The sequence below is a fragment of the Myiozetetes cayanensis genome, unplaced genomic scaffold, assembly GCF_022539395.1.
Source record: "Myiozetetes cayanensis isolate MyiCay16 unplaced genomic scaffold, myiCay2020 scf5-8, whole genome shotgun sequence".
In the NCBI taxonomy this organism is placed as follows: Eukaryota; Metazoa; Chordata; class Aves; order Passeriformes; family Tyrannidae; genus Myiozetetes; species Myiozetetes cayanensis.
In genome coordinates this window covers 59,580,842-59,602,138 of record NW_026087742.1, presented here as the reverse complement: position 1 = coordinate 59,602,138, position 21,297 = coordinate 59,580,842, and the positions used below count along the sequence as shown (strand labels likewise).

The window sequence follows — 21,297 nt, the reverse complement described above, 5'->3', positions numbered from 1 at the left end:
CTTTGAAAAAATTCCTAACTTGCAATTTAGGGTGGGAGGATGTGGTTGGGCTGCTAAGACAAGCACAAAAGGCCAGGGTGAGCATTCTATGAAGACAGCACAAACCCAGCTGTATTAGACTGTCTAATAAGGAATGAGAACAGGAAAGTCAGCATTTACACAAAGCCCAGCTACAGGCAATAATCCAATTTACAGGGAAGTAAGAGGCTGATGGTGACCTTGCCAAAAACCCAGCTTTCCAAAAATAGTACTGAGAAATGAGTAGTGCAAAAATAAGGGGCTAATCAGCAACAATAAGAAGGAGGGAGACAGAAAGTTTGTCTCTCTGCAAAAGGTAAATTATACACTATAAAAATGACATGCATCCATTTCAAGCCAGAATAGCTAACAATTTCCAGGGATTTGCAAATCAGTGAACAGGCTAGGGAAAATTATTAAGCTTATCCCATTTTTTCCCAAACCTGCCTAAATTTTAGTATAATTAACAAGTAGTTCCTACAAATAGCTGCTGTTGCATTTTTCTTCCATTTGTACTTTAAATAGGGTGCAAAAGCTGTGAGTCCAGCCCATCTCAACAGCACACACTCTGGATGGAGACATGCTGTATATAGGATACTATGATGGCCCCCACTGAAGTGATTAATGACACTGGCTGGGGACATGGAACAATGCAGAGAATGGACAGTGCTTAGGACTGTCCCCATGCAGTCCTGTGGCACTCTGCAGACAACTCAGTCAAATCTCACCATCTGTCCCCTCAACGTTATCAGATCAAGCAATACTCAAGGAGACCAAGCAATACTCATGATCATCTGCCTTTCTAGTACCACCCAGAAATGATCCTCCACTGTTGTCACTATCTCTCTCTGGTTTGCAACCAAATAAGCACAGACTGGAGGTTTGGTACCTCCTGGGATTATGAGAGTTTGCTTATCACTCAGTCCTCTGCAAGACTAAACAATGGACAGTCATTATGGGCATTGCTATCTCAGCACATGACAGACTTGAGAAACCTTAAAGGAATAAGTCAATTCAACTTCTCTGTGAGAGATGCCAAAAAAATCAAAGCTTGTGACTACTGCTATCCTCCTCAGAGCTCTGCATTAGGGTCTTCATAGTTCTATTTCTCACTCTTAACAAACATTCAAACATGGCGAGGAAGATGGCTAAGAGAAAAGTAGCGTGTTTGAAGCCACAGAGGCATGAACACGTTCCCCAGTATGGGGCTGAGGTATTTAGCTATTTTTAGTTGAGATCCAGTCATTAAACCAGAGCAACTTGTTGTCGGCACATCTACCTATTAATGAACATTGCTCCTCTTCTCACCTGATCCTTACACATATAGCTCTGCCTGCACCACTGACAGACAGCCCTTTACCTTCAACCATGAGGGATTTCCCTCAGCATCTTGAAGCCCTAACAGAAGAAGAAAATGCCGCTTGCTTTAAGCCTCTGAGGTAAAGAGTCATCAGTGGTACTTGGCGTGGCATTGTCTGAGTGAAATACAAGGTGAAAGATAATTCATGCTGTAGGTAATTTGGTTCCAAATCACTTAGAGACCTATAAACTAGAGTGACAACATGGTTTTGGGTTCCTTTTGCAAGAGATAAACCTCACCATAACCTTTCCCTTGCTTTACAATAATGCTTCTACAATTGCTCTGAAGAAGTCTCCTTATGCCTGTCTTATTAGATTACCTAAAGGCTCCCATATTCTGCCTGAAAGATTGTGACAAATTCCACTGCATCTAGGATGTCCAAGACAGACGAAAATGTTTTTCCAGCCACTCTGGTCACACAACTGAGACTAGACCAGATTTTTAAACATGAGCCTATCAACAGGCTCTCTATCTCCTGTGTCAGCAGATCACTTGAGACTGCATGTCCATTAGAGCGTGAGCAGATGCACCTCCAAATACCAACCTGAGTCATGGAACAGATATCAAAATGCCATTTTTGGCAACCTACTTGCTTGCTCTGGGGCAGGTAAAAATTTGCCTTAACTGACCATCAAAGAAATCAAGAGAGACCTCAATAGTGTGTGCAGCAGATGCCAGGCTGTCTGCTCCATTCTCTCTTGTGGCCCCACCATGATGTCTGGGAGGAGGGATCCTCCTTTATTTATTATCATTTTGTAGCAGAGACCTGTGAGTATGCCCTTGAACTATGAGCTGGTACCCACATTTCTTACTGTAATCTTCTTGTCCACCCCTCCTGGACTACAATTACACGCAACAGTTCAGCAGCAGTGCAAAAGCAGGCAGTTGTCCCCATAAGCAGTGTCCCCCACAGCCTAAGCATCCACATGAGCATGACTCTTTCTCACCCACTCTGTCTCAGGTGAGGATATACCCCTGACCTCCCTTCATTTCCTCTGGGACTCTATCCCTGGGGCAGGGCCCAAACTTTTGAGCTGCCAGTCAATGGGTCAGCTCTGCTGAAAGCAGCTTAATGGTGAACTGCAGGCTTCCCATCAGTCTGGTCTGTATGCAAGAGGGGATGGTGGCTGCTAAGTTGTACAAGATTTGAAAGCAAACCTGAAGAAAACACATGGCGGGGGGACTGCTGAGTTGATGTCAGTTATCAACAGTTTAAAACACAGGAGTAAAATTATCAGACAGTCAAACAAAAAGGGACTGCAAGGACAAGGTGTGACAATCCCAAGAGAAGCAGCAGCAGGACCAAGGTGCAGAGAGGTCAGCCCTTTTCTACCAGCCTGCAGTGGTCTGGTCAACGAGAACCCACTGGGTGATGGAGCAGGGCTCGTGAAGATAATGGGGCCTACCCAGAAAGAAGGTGGCATATATAGTGTGGTTTTCTGTGTCCCATTTTCTTTCATGGGTCCATGTCATCTGGAAGGCTACATTTTCCATAATCCACTGCTTACCCTGAATGAAAGACGGAATGCTGGTGCGTGGCAGAAGATACAGCTCAGCCATTGAACTTGGCCACCCATAAGAAAGAAAGTGCCCACCAGAAGAAGATCTAGGCCTTATTATTAGAAACTTGGGGGAGGCGGGAAAGCTGAAAAACATGATTCCTGCCTATAGGCAAATTCATGACAGTCACTCACACCATATAACCAGAAGTTGAAATGCATCTAAGTAGTACAAGAAAGTTTCGGAATAACACAATGTTCCCCAGTTGTCTTCAAGATCTACTGGGATTTTATTAGGTTTACAGAAAAAAAAAAGGAGAAGACCTTCACAGTAATTGAACTATCAGGTCTTAGCACCAAGCTTCATGTGTCCCCAAGCTGATGCTTAATTGACAGTTTCTGTTCTGCTTCTTCATACATTGGGGAAGTGATGGCAATGATCTCCTTTTCCAGCATTTCCATTTGAGCCCTAATGTCTGACACAGTGCTTTTCACAGCATTCAGCTGCAACTTCAATTTATTGTAATCTTCCTGGAAGGATCCATCCGTGTCATAGGGATTGTGACAGCCCTGTTTCTCCCCAGAGAGATGGTTCATTTTCAGGAAGTTGTGGAGGAGCTCGCATAGGTCCTGGATAACCCGGAGGATTTCATGCTCACCCGGTGTAGTTGTGGTAGACTTGGTCTTATTCTGGGTTGGAGTAGTGCTCTTCTTTTTACCTTCATGTTTCTGCTGGGGGACTGGAGCGGTGTCACTTTTTTCCACAGTTGTGATGGTATCAGTGTCCTTCTGAAGATCTGAGGGGGCATCTTTGCTCCCTTTATGGATTGTGATGGCTTTTTGGTCTTTCCAGGTAACAGGGACGGCTTTATTCTCCTGCTGGAAATCTTCAAAGACTTTATTCTTTTCCTGGACTGCTTGGAGAGCTTTATTGCCTGGGCTGAACCGAAAACCTGTGGTACTCTCTTGAAAGAATGGAAATGGCTTGTTTTCGTTCTGGAGGCTTTGCTGAATAGCATCAGTGTAAATAACCTGGACAGCTTTGTTCTGTGACTGGAGACATTGTAGAGCTTTGTTTTCTTCCCAGAGCATCTTGGTTTTTATGCGAAGGACTTGGTTTTCCTGCCAGAGTGCTCTGTTCTCCTCCCAGATGCTCCACTCATTCTGTGCCTTCTTGCTTAAGTGTTTCTGGTGGGAAGGAAAGGGTGGCTGGCAGTAGATCTCATTCACCCATTTACCATCAATAAAGACAAACATCTGATCCCTTGATTTCATCTGAGGGGTGATATAGTTTGTCTCAGGCTCTGTACACTGCATGCTCTGGTTCTTAAAATCAAATGCAGTCATGGCCTTTCTTTAACAAAAAATTGCGGAGGGCTGTGTGAAAAGGCTTTTTCCAGGACTTCTGCAAGGGGCCACTGCCCACTGTCAAGGAGTAGGTGACACACTGGGCCTGGAGAAGCTGGATTAGGACTGAAAGAACAGGGAATACAAATGCATAAACTTACTGCCAAAATTCCAAATCAGAATTAGACTACATTAACGACAGAAACAAGCAAATAAATCAGTTCTCACAGTTGACCGTGGTGCCCCTTTGACTCTGAAGGGTAAGGAATACACCAGATACCTAACTTACAGAAGCTGAGAAAATTGGCATTTGTAGATAAAGCACCCCTGTGGCAGCACTACAAGCTGTTGATAACACCTTGGACTTTCCCTTCGTCTCTCTCTACCTCATTTTTATGGACCTGTAATGGAGTAAAATGCAAGAATATCTTTTGCCTCAGAATAACCTGTTCCCAAATGACTGACAGACAAACGAATTAAAAATTGTTATGAGGTTGAAACAACTTTACAAAATAAAACATTTTTAAAGGATTGTAGAGAAAACTGGCCTTGAGATCAGGATTTTCTTGTTGATGTTGAGTAGCCTATGTTAACTAGACACCGCAAAAGTGCTGTGGCAGTTTTGATCTTAAAATCCACAGAATTGTGAACAGGAAGAGCATAGAGTGATACACTATGCACAGATAATTTCAAACTCCAAACCACAGCCCTGGGACATCAAGACCAAGACAGCTCTGTTGCTCTTTGCATGTTTTTTTGACAAGCTCCCATCACCACGGTCCAAACGCTGTCACAGGCCACAGATAATTCTGCATCTTTCTTTCTCATTTCTCCTGTCACCCTTTTCTTTATATCCTTTGATAGCTCTGTTATTTTTCTTGCTTTCTAGCCCTGCAATAGTGATTGCTTATCTTTTTCCTACAGTCCATCTGCCTCTTTTTCGCATCATCAGAAAACTCATCTCTAAAATCCATACTGCGGGGCCTCACCTTTAATGCTTCTCATTTCAGTCACAGAAACCTCAGACTTATCTGCTGAACACTCTTCCCCCCTTTCCTCTACCCAAAATATTGCAGCTTAAATCACCTTCTAGTCAGAAGTAAACCTAGGCAAATGAAGGATTTCAGTCTCTTACATCCAACCAAATAATCAAAAATGTTTTGTACCAAAGAAAAGCTTATTTTCTGCAGTTTTAAACAAAATTAAATTAGTGTGATTTTCATGATGAAATTACTTGAACTAAGGTTGAACTATTTTTATAACCAAATTGTTGGAATTCTTAGGACTTTCTGCACAATGTTTCTAGCAGAACAAATGTACCATTTTCTAGTTAAAAAAAGAAGAAAGAAATTACTTGTCAAATTTCACTCAGGTCTACTCCTCTCCCCAGCTGCCCTTCTGTTCCTTGGAAAGCCTAGTTCTGCCTTTGTGTTCATGAGGAGAGTTTTACCTCCATGAATCTTGCCCTCATGTCTCTGCCCCAGGCATTAAGCACAGGGTGACCACCACACATGACCTCCTCCAGCTCTGCCATCACACTGTGCACCCCCTGTCCTATTTTTGCCCTCTCCTTTTCAAAACCTGTTGCTTCCCCCCTTTCCCTGTCATTTCCACAAAACAGCACTGCATCTCCAGGCTCCTCCAGGTTACTTCTGAGAGCAAATATTGATAGATGCATCCTTCACCCCCTTACCAAGCTTGTCCAAATGCTCATAAAATTATTGCTTCATTTAAAGTCCAAAATTCCCTGATATAGGAGAGGGTTATTGCAATATAGGTCTGTTTGTAGTAACACTTGATATTACTGAAATAGGGTTTCCATCTGACTTTCAGGGTTGTCTTCCACATCACCTGCTACTTAATCACACATCAGACTTCTGTTTTCATAGTACCATTCCTCTGCTAAAAGAGATTTCCCCAAAATCTCTTTTTTGACAGTTTTGTTTTGAGTTACACCACATATTTTCAGAGCCATATATCGCTCCCTCCCTTGCACCCTTTCCCCTGCAGCCTTTCTGACACATCCCATTCGATTGGGGTGCCCAGTCCCATTGGGCCATTCACTTAAGAGTTGGATTCAATGATCCTTGTGGGTTCCTTCCATCTCAGAATATTCTGGGATTCTGTTTCCCGCAACAGCCCAAAGACAGGGGTAGGGGGCAAATTAGTCACGTGGGGAACAGACCCTTAAGTATGCAGAGGAGATGCAGAAAACATCCAGCATCATAAGCCCAGACCCACCTGCCACTGCGTATGATGTGACAGCAGCTAGAGTTGATAAAGTCACTTACGGTTAAAGTGTTTAGACGGCATATTTTCAGGATAAACAGAAATGTATAATATATACGGCCTTGAAGGACATTATCTTGGGGACAATTAAACCTGACAGTGGCTCTGTCAGCTCTTTTGCACTGCAGGGGACACATCGACCCAAGCTTCAGAGAGATACTTCAAGTTCTCCCGCCTCCCTCATAATTTTTCCCCCCATCTCTGAATAACCCTGGGAAATACTGGGAGCTGGGGTGGATGGGCAAGGTAGCCAGCTGCGGGGAAGCCACACAAAATCAAGACAAGCTGGGCAATTTGATTTCACTAAATTGCACATGCAGCACATGCTCACCTTCTCACCAAAGCCAGGGCTCTTCCCTCTCCTCATGGTACAGCCAAGCATCCCGATCTGAGGTCCTGCTGCTGCGGGGTGTCCAAGGGCAGTGAGAGTGCATGGCAGGGGACAGAGGGGACTGACAGTGATGTGAGCACTGGCAGGGACCTTGCCCCAGATGCAGCCACCTGCCCCCCCCCCCAGGGGTTGGGAGCTCCTGCACACCCTCCTTGCACAGCCCACTTCTGCACTTCTTCCCCGCTGTCATCCCAAGTTTGTCTTCGATTTTTCCCAGCATTACTCTTTTGGGTTATTTCTCATGGAAACGACCTTTCTGTTAGCTCGGCTCCCATGCCCTTTCCTGATCCCAGACTTCCTGATCTGCCTTTGATGCTCATAACTGACAGGAGATTGGCTGGATTCTTTCTCCATCACACCTTCTTAAAACAAATTTTGTTTGTATTTTGAATCTTCCCATTATGTTTGTTGCTGGACTGATACTGATACATTCAAAAATCATTTCCTTGTAAGTGCTATGAGAGTTTAAGCTATTTTCCAAGGACAATGTGGGTTTGAAGTTCTTCTTTGACTATACGTTTAAGAGCAGACTATCACTGAACCCTATTAAGAAGAAAATAGAATATGCAGGGCATTCATGCATTGCAAGTTTAGATATTATTTGTAGCAGCTATTCCCACTTTCATGTCTTTACATTTCTAATGATCTCATTGTCTTTCTTATTTGCTACATCTTTCAGATGTGGATTTTTTTTTTCTAATCAGAGTTCTTGAATAATAAATACAGCAGTTAATTTCTTTTCCAGTGAAAATTACCATGTTGACATCAGCCTCAAGGTGACTGTTATTGCTGTAGGAAGTTGGAGGTACAGTTCAGCTTTGGTATTATATGAAAATTATAAACTCGGGTATAAAATTCTTCTCTGTAATTTCTCCCTTGCTTATATTTAATCTCAGACAACAAAAAAAATCGCAGGTTACTATGGCAACTCCCCAGGGAGCATTCTTCTTTGTTTGAGCTCCAGGAGCTTGTACAGGAAAACAGAAAAACGTCCTCAAAAGAGAAAGGAAAAGATTTCATCATGAAGTGCTTGTGCTTGGCCTGCCATCAGATGGGAATTTAAGGGCACTACCGTGTGCAACCAGTTTTCAAGAGAGGTGACTGAAATGGTCAGTCTGAAATTCTGAAGAACTGAGGTTGTGGGCACTGAAAGTGACCTCAGATGAACATTTAGAACTCTGAGAGCTGACTAGAAACTGGCTTTAAATAGGGACAAGTGCAGTATAAGACTGATCAGCAGACAAGGCCTGCTTAATCAAAAACCATGGAGAACTAAGTCGGTAGTGTATCTTTGCCTTTTCTTATGCAGTATTTTCCTTAAAGCTGTGTAAAGCTCTTCTAGTAAATCATTTATTTGCTGAAAATGGTGAATTCAAATACCAATATTCTTAGATCAAATTTAGTGAATATCATGAAATGTGTTTATGCATACATCAGAATTGGAAATGCTGCAACAGCTCACTGAAGAATTTTTTATAGCAGCTACACTGATTTGCGAGCTGGACTCTCAAAAGGACTGAGATGTCATTCACAAGATTACAAAGGCAGAAATAATGCTGAGTGTGTTCCCCTCCCTGCCAAGAGACAAGAAACCCCTGCTCTGTAAGAAGGGTTTGACCTAACTTCCCAGCTGAGTGCTTTGTCCAGAGCTTCAAACTGCTCAGTTTCCCAAAGACATTTCACTATACAAAGAATTAAATATTAATTGGAATCAAAGCCATATTCCCCATCCCACCCATACACCTTATATCAGGCTGCTCAGCTGATTTTGTTGTCCTTCTTCTTGGAAGCTACCTGGTTTTAGAAAGGATCCAGTGGGAGACAGTGTATGATCCCAGACACACTCATAGAATTCTCCATGCTCCTTCCTGGGGTGCAAGAGGTCATCCAGTGATGGGTTGAAAGCAGGGGGGAAGACTGAGGTCTGAACTGCTGCCACAAAGATCTTGCAAGCAAGACCCTGTAGACCCTATACCAGTCTCCCTCCTGTTGGCAATGGCGGCATGTACCTGCAGTAAAGTTCAGCCCTTTCCTTGCTTTGCTTTTGGGTTAGAAGATATGTCAAAGTGCTTGCACTAAAAATAATCTGTTGGGGTTTTTATTAAATTAAATTAAAAATTAAAAAAAAATTATTAATGTTTCTTTAAATTTTGAGAATCTTCTCTTTTTTTCTATGCTCATAAATATGCTATATTCCCAAATATTTATTTGATGAAAGCAAAGGCATGTGCTGCCACTTTCTACCATCCCAAACACATTTGTTCTTCTGAAATGCCAGCTTCTGTTCATGTCGATGCAGGTTGGTCTCACCACACACTCATCCACTGTTCTCCAGGGCATTAAGCCTGGATGCAAATCCCACCTAGTCACTAAAAAGCCTCTTGCATACTTGAGTGCTTTTGAATCATCTCTTGACCTCAATAACTAGATAGGGAATAAAAATGATGTTTTCTCGGGTTTTGAGGCAGTGAAATGTCTGGAGAGAAAGGTGGTGATATCTTAGTATTGTATTTTGCCCAGGAAGAGATGAGTGCACTTCCTCAGCAGTGTAAAAATCAGTAATGAAAAACTCCAGATCAGCTTTTTTTCAGACAGATAAACGGCTTGAGGGACACACCTATGTCAACCTCTATTTAGGCTAATTGTCCTTCCAGTGACGCCATCACAGAGCTGCTGAGTTTGCCTTGGCACAGCACTGGTAACCCTCACACATCCAGTGCTCTGCAAACACCAAACTCTGCACACTCCTGTCAACACCGGGTCAACTGAGAGCTGAAACAAAAGGTGGAAATATCTACTTTCATACCTTGCCTCTGATCCTAATTTCACTTAAGACCCTGGGCAAGTCATCTGTTCCCATACCCCCATTTCCTCAGGTCCTCAGAGAGTTTGGGATACTGACTTTCTGATGCAAGCTGTCAAGAGAAATTTGTTTTTACTTGTAAAGTGCCTTGAACATGAAAGCATGACAGTAAAGAAGCCCTACAAGCAACTTTTATTTATATCCATGATTGTAATACACATGTTGTTTACAAGGTGAAGCAAAACATTTGACTTTTGCTAGTAAGTGACACTTTACAGACATGTCAGGCTTTGTGTTGTTCTACCTTAGATCTCATTCCCACTTCGCTTTCTTTCTACTTCAGCTAGGAATATTTCAAAAATTTCATCAAAACCAGGTGCAGTCTCTTGGTCAGCTCTAAGCCATTGCTTGTCAACACTATTCCTTTGTGCTGTGCATCTGTGATATACTGCTTGTGAGCCTTGCCAACAAAACACAGCCCAATTACTCTATCACTCTCCTAGCTCTGTCTGATCAGATCAAAATTTACAGAGCACTCTGTGCTGCTGGAACAACCCGTTAGTAGTTTATTGTTGAGTAAATAGTAGAAGAAATTATCATTGGTGCACTTGTTTCAGTTCTGCAGGCAGAGGCACGCTCATTGCAGGGGATGGAGGGGCAGAGCTCACACTGCACCCAGAGGAGTTCCTTGGTCTTTCTGAACACAGGGACAATTTGGATGGATACAGTCACCTCAGTGTGCCACATGTGACCAGGGGGTGTCCTGCATGGCCCTGCAGGGGACACTCTGAGAGACAGGCCTGCCACCAGGATGTGCTGAACACACTGTCCCTGACCTCTGATATGCACAAACCCCAAATAGCAATAGGCAGTGGTGTTCAGACAACAGACTTGAGCCCTTCGTGGTTTGTCAGCCAAGTGATGCTTCACCCTCATTAGTGCACTGATTAGGTCTCTGCTGACTGCAATAGAGGTTAAACACTTTATTGTCATGTAGGTGTTACACACAGACATCTCAAAGTTGTCTACTGTTTGCAGGTGAATTCTTCCTTGCCCTCAGTGTTGTTGGATATGATGTGCCACTTCCCAAAGGCGCAGCTGTCTCTCCCTGCAGGGAGTGCTGAGGAGTCTGCAGTTCTTAGCCTCCTCAATTAAGGTGGTTAAAACAGAGCCTCACACCCCAGCAGGGAGCTCCAGCTCAGCTTGGCTCACACTTGCACTCTATAAGGGAAGGTGTTGCTGAGCCAACAACTGCTGCATGGGACACCTAAATGGGATCAGCTTTGCAGAACTTAAAAGAACTGTCCCTTCTTGACAGGGATTACAGAAAGCCACGTGCAAAATTCCTATCTCTCATGGGCACAAAGCAAGAGGCTGCTAAAATTGTGGGGAACAGGGACAGGGGGAACATTCCATTTCATGTGCAGGAGCAGGAGCTGTGGGTCTTGACGAGTAGAACAGAACATGAGAGCACAGATTTGAGCTGTGATGTCCTGCAAACAGATGCAAGATTTGGGAATTGAGGGCATTTCAGCTCATGCTGAGCACAGCAGTTCTTCCATGTGACAAGTCTCTCTGGGTGAGAGGAAAAGTCAGTAGTTCCATTCCTGATTGACAGGGAGAAAATTGAGGGTTCAAGTTTATTAAATGATCTCTAATAGTGATTTATGGGGTCCTGTACATTTTAATCTAAAAAAAAAAAAAATTAAATAATCTAATTAGCTAAGTGTGTAATCCTGTATATTAATTGTCTATTAGCCACTTCTTAATTATAATGGAATGGTTATCAAATAACATGTGATGTCCACGTCGCACCAATTTAAGTCATTATCAGACTAGCTCCTACTTTAATAAGGATCTTTTTAACTGAAGTCTAACCATTTCATTTTATGTTAAAAGCAGTACAGAAGAGGAAGCAAACACCTTAAAAAAGTAGTATGCTATTAGGACTTAAGAGGCACTATACTGTAAACAATGCTACATGAAGAATCATGAAAGCAACATAAAAATTCCATTCAGACACTAACTCAAGGAATTATCAAGGAACCTGGAAACCCAGATCTTGTGTTTAAGTTTCTCCGGAGCTCCTTATTCATCCACACAGACCTCCTGGCATTTTTGCCTGACTTCCTCTTTGTTGGGATGTATTGCTCCTGAGCTCGGAGGAGGTGATCCTTGATTAATAACCAGCTTTCCAGGGCCCCTCTTCCTTAAAAGGCTTTATCCCATGACATTGTACCTAAAGAGATCAAAGTCTGTTCTCCTGAAGTCCAAGTGAGCTTGCTGTGTGCCTTTCTCAATGTCCTGAGTGCTCTAACTCCACAACTTCATGATAACTGCAGCCAAGGCTGTCCTTGAGCTTCACATTCCTTTCCAGATCCTGTTGGTGATGAGAACAACATCCAATATAGCACACCTTTTCTCCTTGGCTTCTCTATCGCTTGGAGAAGGAATTTATTATCAGTGTATTCCAGGAACATCCTGGATCATTTATGTCCTGCTGTGTTATTCCTCCAACAGATATAGAAGTGGATGAAGTTCCCTGTAAGAACCATGGCTTGTGAACATGAGGCCACTCCTACCTGTCTACAGAGCAACTCATCCACTCAATCTTCCTGGTCAGGTAGCCTGTAGTAAACCCCCACTATAACGTCACTTGTCCCTGCTCTCCCTTTAATCTTAGCCCATAAGCTCGCAGTTGGTTCCTCATCCATTCCTAGGCAGAGTTCCATGCACTCCAGCTGGTCATTGACATAGAGGCTGACACTCCCTTCTCATCTTCGCATCCTGTCCTCCCTGAAGAGCCTGTATGCCTTCATTCCAACACTCCAGTCACAGAAGCCACCCCATCACATCTGCTGGAAGCCAATAAGATCACAGCCCTGCAGGTATGTATACTTCTTTAGTTCCTTTTGTTTATTCCCCATGCTTTTGATAGAGACATTTAATCTGGGTCCCCCATTAAACTGACTTACTGGTTGGAGTGGCCAGAATCACATTGTGCTGCTCTTCAGGTGCTCTCCTGCTGACCTGTGATCCCTCTCCAGGCTCTGAGCATCTGACACTGGCATCAAACTTTTGGGGGTGGGATGGATTGAGGTTTCCCTCCCCTGCCAACATTAGTTTAAAGCCCCCTTCACCAGTTTGTCAAGCCTATGACCAAAGGTGCTCTTTCCCTTCTCTGACAGACGAACCCCATCGGCTCCAAGTGGACCAGGTTTCTCAAAGTGAGTCCCATGACCTAAGCAGCTGAACCTCTGGCTGTGGCACCAGTGTTGTAAACATTTGTTAATTCTCCTAAATGACTTGGCCTTTCAAACCCCTTCCCTTTCACCAGGAGGCCTGAGCATCTTAGAGGAGCATTGCACCCTAGAGGTACCATTCCTAAAAATGATGAGTATGTAAAGTCCAACACTCACTCCTAAGATTTTATACAGACTCTTCTCTCCCTTTCTGATTACTCATGTTTCATTTTCCAAGAAATTTTGAAATAACTTACTTGGACTTGTACCAATATTCTAACAGGAAAACACTGCTGAGTACAACTCTCAGTCCTTATGGGCATGCAAGACTTGTTCTCCCATTTTGTTATCACTAGATCTGCAGAGGCAGACTTCTAACAAGGCACAGGACCCACCTGGTAATCTTATTAAAAATTAGATTTGGCATTCAAAATCAGTCTGAAACCTGGTGGGTTTCTCAAATGGTAGCTCTGTCACCTGAGTTTTGCTAAAGGCTCTGCACCCAGCTCCCGGGACTGTCCTTCCACAGCATTTTTGCCTGCCATGGCACCCAGATTTTTACTGAAGCCGATGGGCTTGTGCAAAACCAGCATCCTAGGAAAAATATAAATATATTGAAGGATCTCTGAAGTTTAATGCTGGACAGTGCACTTTTGTCAAACTAGATATTCAAAAAGGACATCAAGAAGAAAAAAATATAGGCTTATAACTAAACTTCAGATGTAGAGTGGTAGGGAAAAAAAAACATTTCAAGCTCTGTGGAGCCACTGGCTTACCTTTTCTAGCATGTATCATGCTTTGATGGTCCATGGCACACTTTACTTAGAGGAACACAGTTTTAACACCTGCTCATCTCAGGATTTAAATTGCTGCCAGAGTACTCTTTTAACGGTATGCCTAAAGAATAGAGGTTTCAGTGAAGAACAAAGAGAGTAAACAGTTAGATCCCAGGTACTATTGTTAAGCACACCTAGGAACAGTTAAACAGGTAATTGTAGAAATGTTATGCAACTCCTAGGAATGATTTTACGACAGAGAAGCAGCCCCTTTTACCCATTTCCCTCATCTTTTAATCTACAGTCTGTCCCCAGGTGAATAGAGGTTACAAGAGTTATGTGGTTTTGCAAAACTACCTGCAAAGATCTGTGCAAATCTGGGGTCACTGTATGTCCAAATGCTCTGTGGTAGCACTTGAAAAATAACTGGAACCAGAACACACATCCACCCAGAGAAATGCAATGAGAAAGAAACAGGTTAACCTGTCTTCATATGTGTCTGGAGGATATCATTAACATTAATGTAGTCATAAAGCAGCACCTGCTGGCTCAACGCAGCAAATCTTTGCCTACTACCAATTAACTCTTCAAAAAATAATAGAGAACAGTTTTTGCCCTTCTGCCCCAAGCACAATAACTTGTTTCCTGCTAAGCATTATTAATTATAATGTCCCTGCTGCTCTGCCTCGCTCAAATGAACAGTCCCATCAGTGACATAAGCTTCATAGCAAGGTGTATCTCAGCAGGAGCAAGTGCAGAATTATTGAGCTTTAAAAAACATTACACTACTTTTTATTACTATTGTTGTTCCTTACTTGGTGTAGAGCTTTCACTCTTAGCCACCCACAAGGAAAGAACCCCACACATCTGTGAGATACTGGATCCAAATCTCGCTGAATTATTGATATGGGTTGGAGATGAGGCTGCCTTATCACATAAGGCCTGCTGAGAGCACATGGCAGCGCTGGAAGGTCCTGCAGCAGACATGGCTGAGCCCAGGCAGAGCACATGGCATCACTTGAAGGCCCTGCAGCCAGACCTGCCTGGTATCCTGCCCACACCACACCCCTGCAGCCTGTGACTGCTACAGCACAACTCACTCTGGCCTGGAAGGCAATGACCCGATACCCTGCCTGGGAGGGAAAACATATATAAATACATGGGACTCCATGTGAGCTTTCTCTTCTCTCCTGCAACCTGAACCATGTGAACCACCAGATCTTGTCGATAACCATTTTTTCTTTTCTCTCTCTCTCTCTCTCTCTTTCTCTGCCTTTTCTCCTGCTGCCTGCACCACGTGAAGCATCAAATCTTGTAGGTAACCATTTTTCCTTTCCTCTCTCTGCTTCTCTCTTTCTTCTCTCGTTACCCCTTTAATCTCTTTTCTTCTTTTAATCTTTTCCTTCTCTTGTGGGTAACTTAAAACCAATGAGTTGTGTTTTACTAAAGCTGATGTATTGACTTTTTGTAGTGGGTGTAATGGGTCTTTGTACTGAGGGTTTTAGTGATTATTTTTTGTTTGTTTGTATTTTACTCCTGTAAAAACTTTTGCCAAAATATCTTAATTTTCTCACTAAATTAAAATAATTTCTCTTAGAGAAGATTGTGTGACTCTTTCTCCGGACACTAATTCAAGGTTGTAATGAACTAAAAGGCTTTTAAAAATATATATTTTACATACATAAGCTTTGGATCTCTGATTTACAGTATAAGGGACACTGTCTCTTCTGCAAGGTGTCTCTTACAGCATGTCATATGATACGGACTGAGCTGCCAGCCATGTCAGACACCACCAAGTATCCCTCCTGGTCTGAGCAGAGCTGGCTGTATAAGAAGCAAAATTAAGCTTCTGCTTAGGAGAAAGATAGCTCTTTTCTTTCCACCTGTATACAGGGATGAGTTGGCAGAAAAATGTGATGCCTATTAAAACAGTTTGCATGGTATTTAACCTGAGAATTGTGGTAAAGACCATAATCCATCTAAACTTTCTGTACAAAATAAACATACAATTTGTGACAGTCAGCCCGTTAACTAACACCATTTTGCATAACACAAACGCTGAGGTTACACATTGTGCTGGTGTCACTCTTCCTCTCCTCTTACCAAAATCACTTTGTGCATAGACAGAGTATCAGGAATCGGATTTATTGTTTATGATTGTCAGTGCATTCCAGGTGATCACAGACCAAGTACCATGGTGCTCATTGCTGAATGGACAAACACCAAGGACACTGGTTCCTGTACTTAGAAAGACAGAAATGTATAAATAGTTCCTGCCTAAAGCCCAGTTGTCATTAGTCTGTAGCTTGTAGAAAGCTGCATGACTGCTTCTCTAAATGTGTGCCTGATTGCATGTTTATTCACAAGTTTGAACTGCACAGAAAAGAACAGTTGCTCTGGCTGACGAATCTCTGCCAGCCCTTCTTTTATGAGACAGCCAAGTTCTTCCAGAGCCATGAAATGCTTTGTATTATTTGCTGCTGTGATTTTCACATATTCTGTACCTAATAAGGTAGCCTGGAGACTGTCCTCCTATTGCTAGCAAAGATTTCTACCTGACACTAATAGGAAGACTGCATCCCAAGACCACCTTTTGGAGACAGAAAGGGGAACTCCAGTGACCTGGGAAGCCTCATATGAAATGACTAAACCAAAGCCTGTCATCATCTTAGAGACGAGGCACATGTCATCAGCCTGTATCTCCCTCACCTTTCACTTTAGTGTTGATTAATTTCTACAAGACTATCCCAAGAATTGATGAATGACATAAGAAAGATATTTCTGTGGCTTGCCAGCCAATTTTTTGCAGTGCATCTTTATCTGCTTTGCCTGATTGATCAAAGATACCATTATCTGCTGTACTCCACAGCCTCATTGACCAGGTGCAGCCTTGCTAACCCCAAGCCTTCAGCAATCATAAAGCTTGCTAAAACTAAAGTTAAAAAAAGTCCTTGTTGACATCTGGACTCAGGATCTTTATAGAGGTCAGATTTTCTTCTCACCCCTGGGAGTAGGTACTTTCTTTCTGATGACAGCGGATGTTGTCTTGCAAATAATGAGACATCTGCCTAATTATTTGTCTTTCTTTTGTCATATTTACCTTTGTTCTGTGATTTTCTTCCCAGAATGAGCTTACTTTTCATATAAGTAAAAGACCACACCATGAGCATCTACTTCATGCAACTCCACCTCAGAAGAGAAAAGCAGACAGACTAGACAGTAGCTAGTCTGTCCAGCTCCAGCTCCTCTGGCCAGTGTGATTGTTAGCAGATCTTGCAGTCTTCTTTGTTCTGTTACCTGCCAATATCTCCATTTCCTTCTCTTTGCATGGGCTCCACCCCACCAAACACTGAGCCCTTAGAAACTGTCTCCAGTCATCTCCATTTACACCTACACATAACAATCACTTCCTCTTTCACGGAAGCCCCAGTCAGTACTGTGTTAAAGGCAAAAATTCAGATGCAATAAACGTGCTTGAGCAAATGAGATCAGAAATTGCTTACCTTGTTGTTGAAACACATCATCTTTGATGCACAACTGCCAACAATGCACAGACATACCTGGGTGATGATTAGGGATGGACTGCAAATCTCCTGGGAGGTCTGCTAAAAAAACCACTTCTGAGATGTAAGTGAATGTTAATACCAAACGAAACTATTATCTTTCTTGGGATACCTGTGTTCTTGAGAGGAAAACAGCACTGGAAGCATAGACACTCACAGAAATCTGAAGCAGCATTCCCTCTGTATTATGCATGTAAAATATCAGTACCCGAGAAGTAACATCATACAGCCTTCCCCCACACACCCCCAAACAACAGAATCACTGAAAAACTTCCTAAGTAAAGAAAAGCAGATGTAGGTAACAAAAAAAATCTGCTCAGAACATGAAGTTTATTAAAAAGATACTTGTTTTAAATGCCTTGTCATTTGCATATACATATCAAATAAATGATAGAGATAGTGGCTCTTCATTATAGTGACATCCTTTTGTACTGTGTCTGAGAAACCACAGGTACAAGTTCACATACATGTCACTGCACAAAGTGCTTGTGGTAATCATTTTCATGGGGAAAAATAAGCACTTGCAGGATCATATATTTTCTGTTGTGAATTCAGTTAATGCACACATCAATCAGATTGTCAAAGCTGTTTCCAGCCCATGACTGGATATTTCCAGCTTTGACATGTTATATCAAGGAGAACCAGAATCCTTGAATCATAATTTTATCATGTGCTCTTTCTCTCTCTCTCTCTTTACTGCTTTCTTCCCATATTCAACTTCCCTAGTAAATTCTTTATATCATTTGCAGCTGCTTCAGAATTCCACAGTCACCAGCTCATTAGCAACATAAAGATCACATTATTCTTCAGAGAGCCTGCCCTGGGTTTCCCCCAAAATTTACAAGGGCTAAGATTTCCACTGTTTAGGTGGGTTCAACTGTCACATCCTTCTAACCTAAATTGCTCCGGCATTCTTTCATGCATTTGCACATTACTGCCTAATGTCTTTCATCCAATTTCAAGAATGTACCATTCTTCTTTCTTATCCTTGTTTTTCATTGTTATTCCCTTTTGCACTTGATGACTCAGTGTCTGGCTAGTCGTAATTTGTTGATTATGAGCTGTGTCTCTTCTGGGGTTTGGTTGAAGTTTAGAACTAGCCTAAGATATGTTAATCCCAAAAGAGGGTGTGAGAAGGAAAAAGAGTTAGAGGAAAAAGAGTTTTTTCTTGTGAAAATTGAAAAACCTGGAATTAGAAACGACCCTTTCTTCTATATTTTTTTCCCCAGATTAAAATTGTGGAGAAATATGAAGTTTCTCCCCATGTATACCATGTGTCACATTACAGGGACTCTGGAGTCGGGTATTTCAAGCCATGCAGACACAGCACTCATTAACTGAGTGAGTACCAGCACAGGAATTTTCTAGGAATGTCCACTGAAAGAGACAAGCTCAGATGTGCTTTACACTATCACCAAACAGGTTAACCACCTGATGAACTGTCCTTTAGAGACGGGCACTGGACTTGACAATGAGCTCGTGAAAAATGAAGAGGTGCGATTTATTCAAAGGACCAAATATCTCACAGAAAGGGGCAGGGGGAAGGGATGAAAATGCAGGAGGGGAGAGGGGGCAGAAGCAGTCCAAAATTTGTGCAGGCAACTGCAGCATGAAGACAACCAAACCAATACTACCCCAAGAACTCGGTCATAAATTTTAATGGCTTGTTATCTTTAAAAAGCCTTCAGCAACACAGTAAGAAGTGCCTGTTTTCCCTCACTGCACATCTCCGCTGTTGCTTTCTTTTCCCTCCCTGACTTCATTTTAGTCTAAACAAAAATGTATCTGTTTTGATATGCAACAATGTATTTGATATGCACTGTTGCAACAATGCAACAATGAAGCAGACTGCTAGCAAGGACAGAGGTGTGTGCTAACCGGAAACATCCCGGCTCCCATCCTTTCCCAAAATTGTTCACTATAAGCCATAGCTGAGGACGCGCTCGCTGTGTTGTGATCAGCCAAGGGCATGCACCAAGGGTAGCAGAGACAACACGTCCCAGAAACTTGCTGGGTTGTGCCTGCATGCAGCAGGATCTCAAGCCTTTGCGGTGTTGTCAAACGCTGTTTGCCTTCAAGTCTATTAACCACTAGATTATAGAATGCCCTGATAGGTTTGCATGAAGGGCATTGTGAGACTGACTGACAGACCGATGGGATAAAGATGTCAGGAAAACCTTCAAAGTTTAGTTTTGACAAAAGTCAAGAAAAAGAACTGCAAAGGATTCCAAATCTTGTTGCAAATGGGCTTTCTCACAGATTTGACAGGGAAAATAAATGTGCAAATTCCAATAGACCTTACTTTGAGTCACATTAGTGAATTGAGGTGCTTCATCATTCTCTACATCATATGAACTGCAGACTTTATATTTCCCAGACTCTACTAATAACAAGCCCTATAATTAGGTATCTGTCCTTTGCAATCAGCACTACAGATTTCTGTTCATAGGAGAAAAATTGTAAGGCAGGAGAACCACTCAACAGCATAGAAGAGAGCTGTCACCAGTGTAGTGTGTCTGGTTAATGGTTTCAGAAACATTAGAAGAGAACAGATCCTTAATTTTGGTATGTAGTATGCTAATAAAAATGTTCCTGTTCATTTGCCCATCTGATTGAACCCACACAAGTTTCAGGTTCAAGATCATTTTCTCGGCCTGCAGTAGTTAAGTAACAGATTTCTTCTGATTTCCTCCTTTCCCATACCCATGGAGCGGTTTTCCTGGATGACTGGCCACAAATCGTTCCTGCTCATTAGTCAAGATTTGCTTTTCAAGTTTGATAAAGCAAGATGATGAAGAGATGCTGCCTAGCAATGGTTTGGGAGTAAGAATGAGAGTAGTCCCATGCAGTTTGTTGGATTCTGTTCTTTGACTTGAAATGAAGAGCCCAAGTTGTCAGCAGGCAAGAATCAGACTTTTACTTGACTATTCCTGGAAAGCTTTGGGAGGCAGCAACAAGGAAGTTTTGGTGTAAAATCTTGGCCTATTGAAGTCACAACAACATCAAGTGAGTGAGGAAGATGCATTTACCCAGTCTTATCACAGCCTTTGGAAGCAAAAGAGCAAAAAAATTATTCTGATTACATTGCCTATAGTAAGGCAAAAGTCTGCTGCTCACTGCATTGCACTGCTGAGATCACAACAACTCTGAAAGACATTCTGGTGGAGTTCCTCTGGACCTGTTTTATGTCTGGAGAAGTAAATTTCCCCACCAAGTTGTCTTTGACTTTATTTTAAAAATGAATTTCATGCCAGTGCCTCTCATTCTTCACTCTAGCAAAACTGCCTCTGGAGGAAGCAATGACATAATCTCCTGCCCAGTACTTAGCCAATAGTCCTTCATCTCTGAGGTTTCCAAAGCCAGGAGGGTTATTTTCAGGGACACACATATTAAAATTAATGCTAAATCAAAAGGACTGCCTGCCGTGGGGCTTGATTGGATATGAACAAAGAATGTCGCTTTCTGAAGTCAACCTGCACGTAGATCATTCTTTTTCACCACCTAATCATGATTGTGAGAACATAAATCATGCGAATTACAATGAGCAGGGTTGATGAATGTGCACCACAGGAACTCCAGCTTCAATCTCCTTCGAGGTCATCACTGGAAACAGTCCTTTCCTAGAGCTTGGTTTCTACCGCCTAGCCTATCCACTCCTTAGCCACACTCTTTTGAGGGAGATAAGAAGTACATGACCTTTGCTTCTGTTTTGTCTATAACCTGTCTCTCCTTTTAACCTGAAAATGAAGCCCTGTAAGAGCCTGTAAAAGCTTCCTGTGAATTTTTTTTTTATTCACTTACAACCAGGCTCTTAATAATTGGATATAAAGCAAAAATCCTCAGGAGCATAACAGTGAAGTCTGCAAGTGCACAGGAATTTAGTCTTCTCAATATTTATGTTTAGCATTAAATACTTCATGCAAAAACAATGACTTTGACTCCCGAGGCCTTCTCTCTCTTATCTCAAAAACCATTCATACACATGCTCCGGGATCTCTATGCAAATATA

At 42.4% G+C, this 21,297-nt stretch overlaps 1 protein-coding gene and 1 long non-coding RNA gene across 3 annotated transcripts; one reads left to right on the top strand and one right to left on the bottom strand.

Moving 5' to 3' along the window:
* Nucleotides 1-3,143: 3,143 nt before the first annotated feature.
* On the bottom strand, nt 3,144-17,413 carry CBY2 (chibby family member 2). Of its 2 annotated transcripts, none has more exons than XM_050334070.1 (2): nt 17,286-17,413; nt 3,144-4,350 (listed from the first exon to the last, which is right to left on the bottom strand). In XM_050334070.1, the coding sequence occupies exon 2, from the start codon at nt 4,222-4,224 to the stop codon at nt 3,241-3,243; it is 984 nt and encodes a 327-aa protein (XP_050190027.1). In that variant the 5' UTR covers nt 4,225-4,350; nt 17,286-17,413; the 3' UTR covers nt 3,144-3,240. The 2 variants fall into 2 exon arrangements, with proteins under 2 accessions (XP_050190027.1, XP_050190026.1); XM_050334069.1 differs by lacking the exon at nt 17,286-17,413 and adding an exon at nt 6,845-7,082.
* LOC126649700 (uncharacterized) lies at nt 12,282-12,939 on the top strand. The gene is made up of 3 exons (XR_007631125.1): nt 12,282-12,330; nt 12,428-12,595; nt 12,896-12,939. It is a non-coding gene; the product is annotated as an uncharacterized LOC126649700 (long non-coding RNA).
* Nucleotides 17,414-21,297: the final 3,884 nt, after the last annotated feature.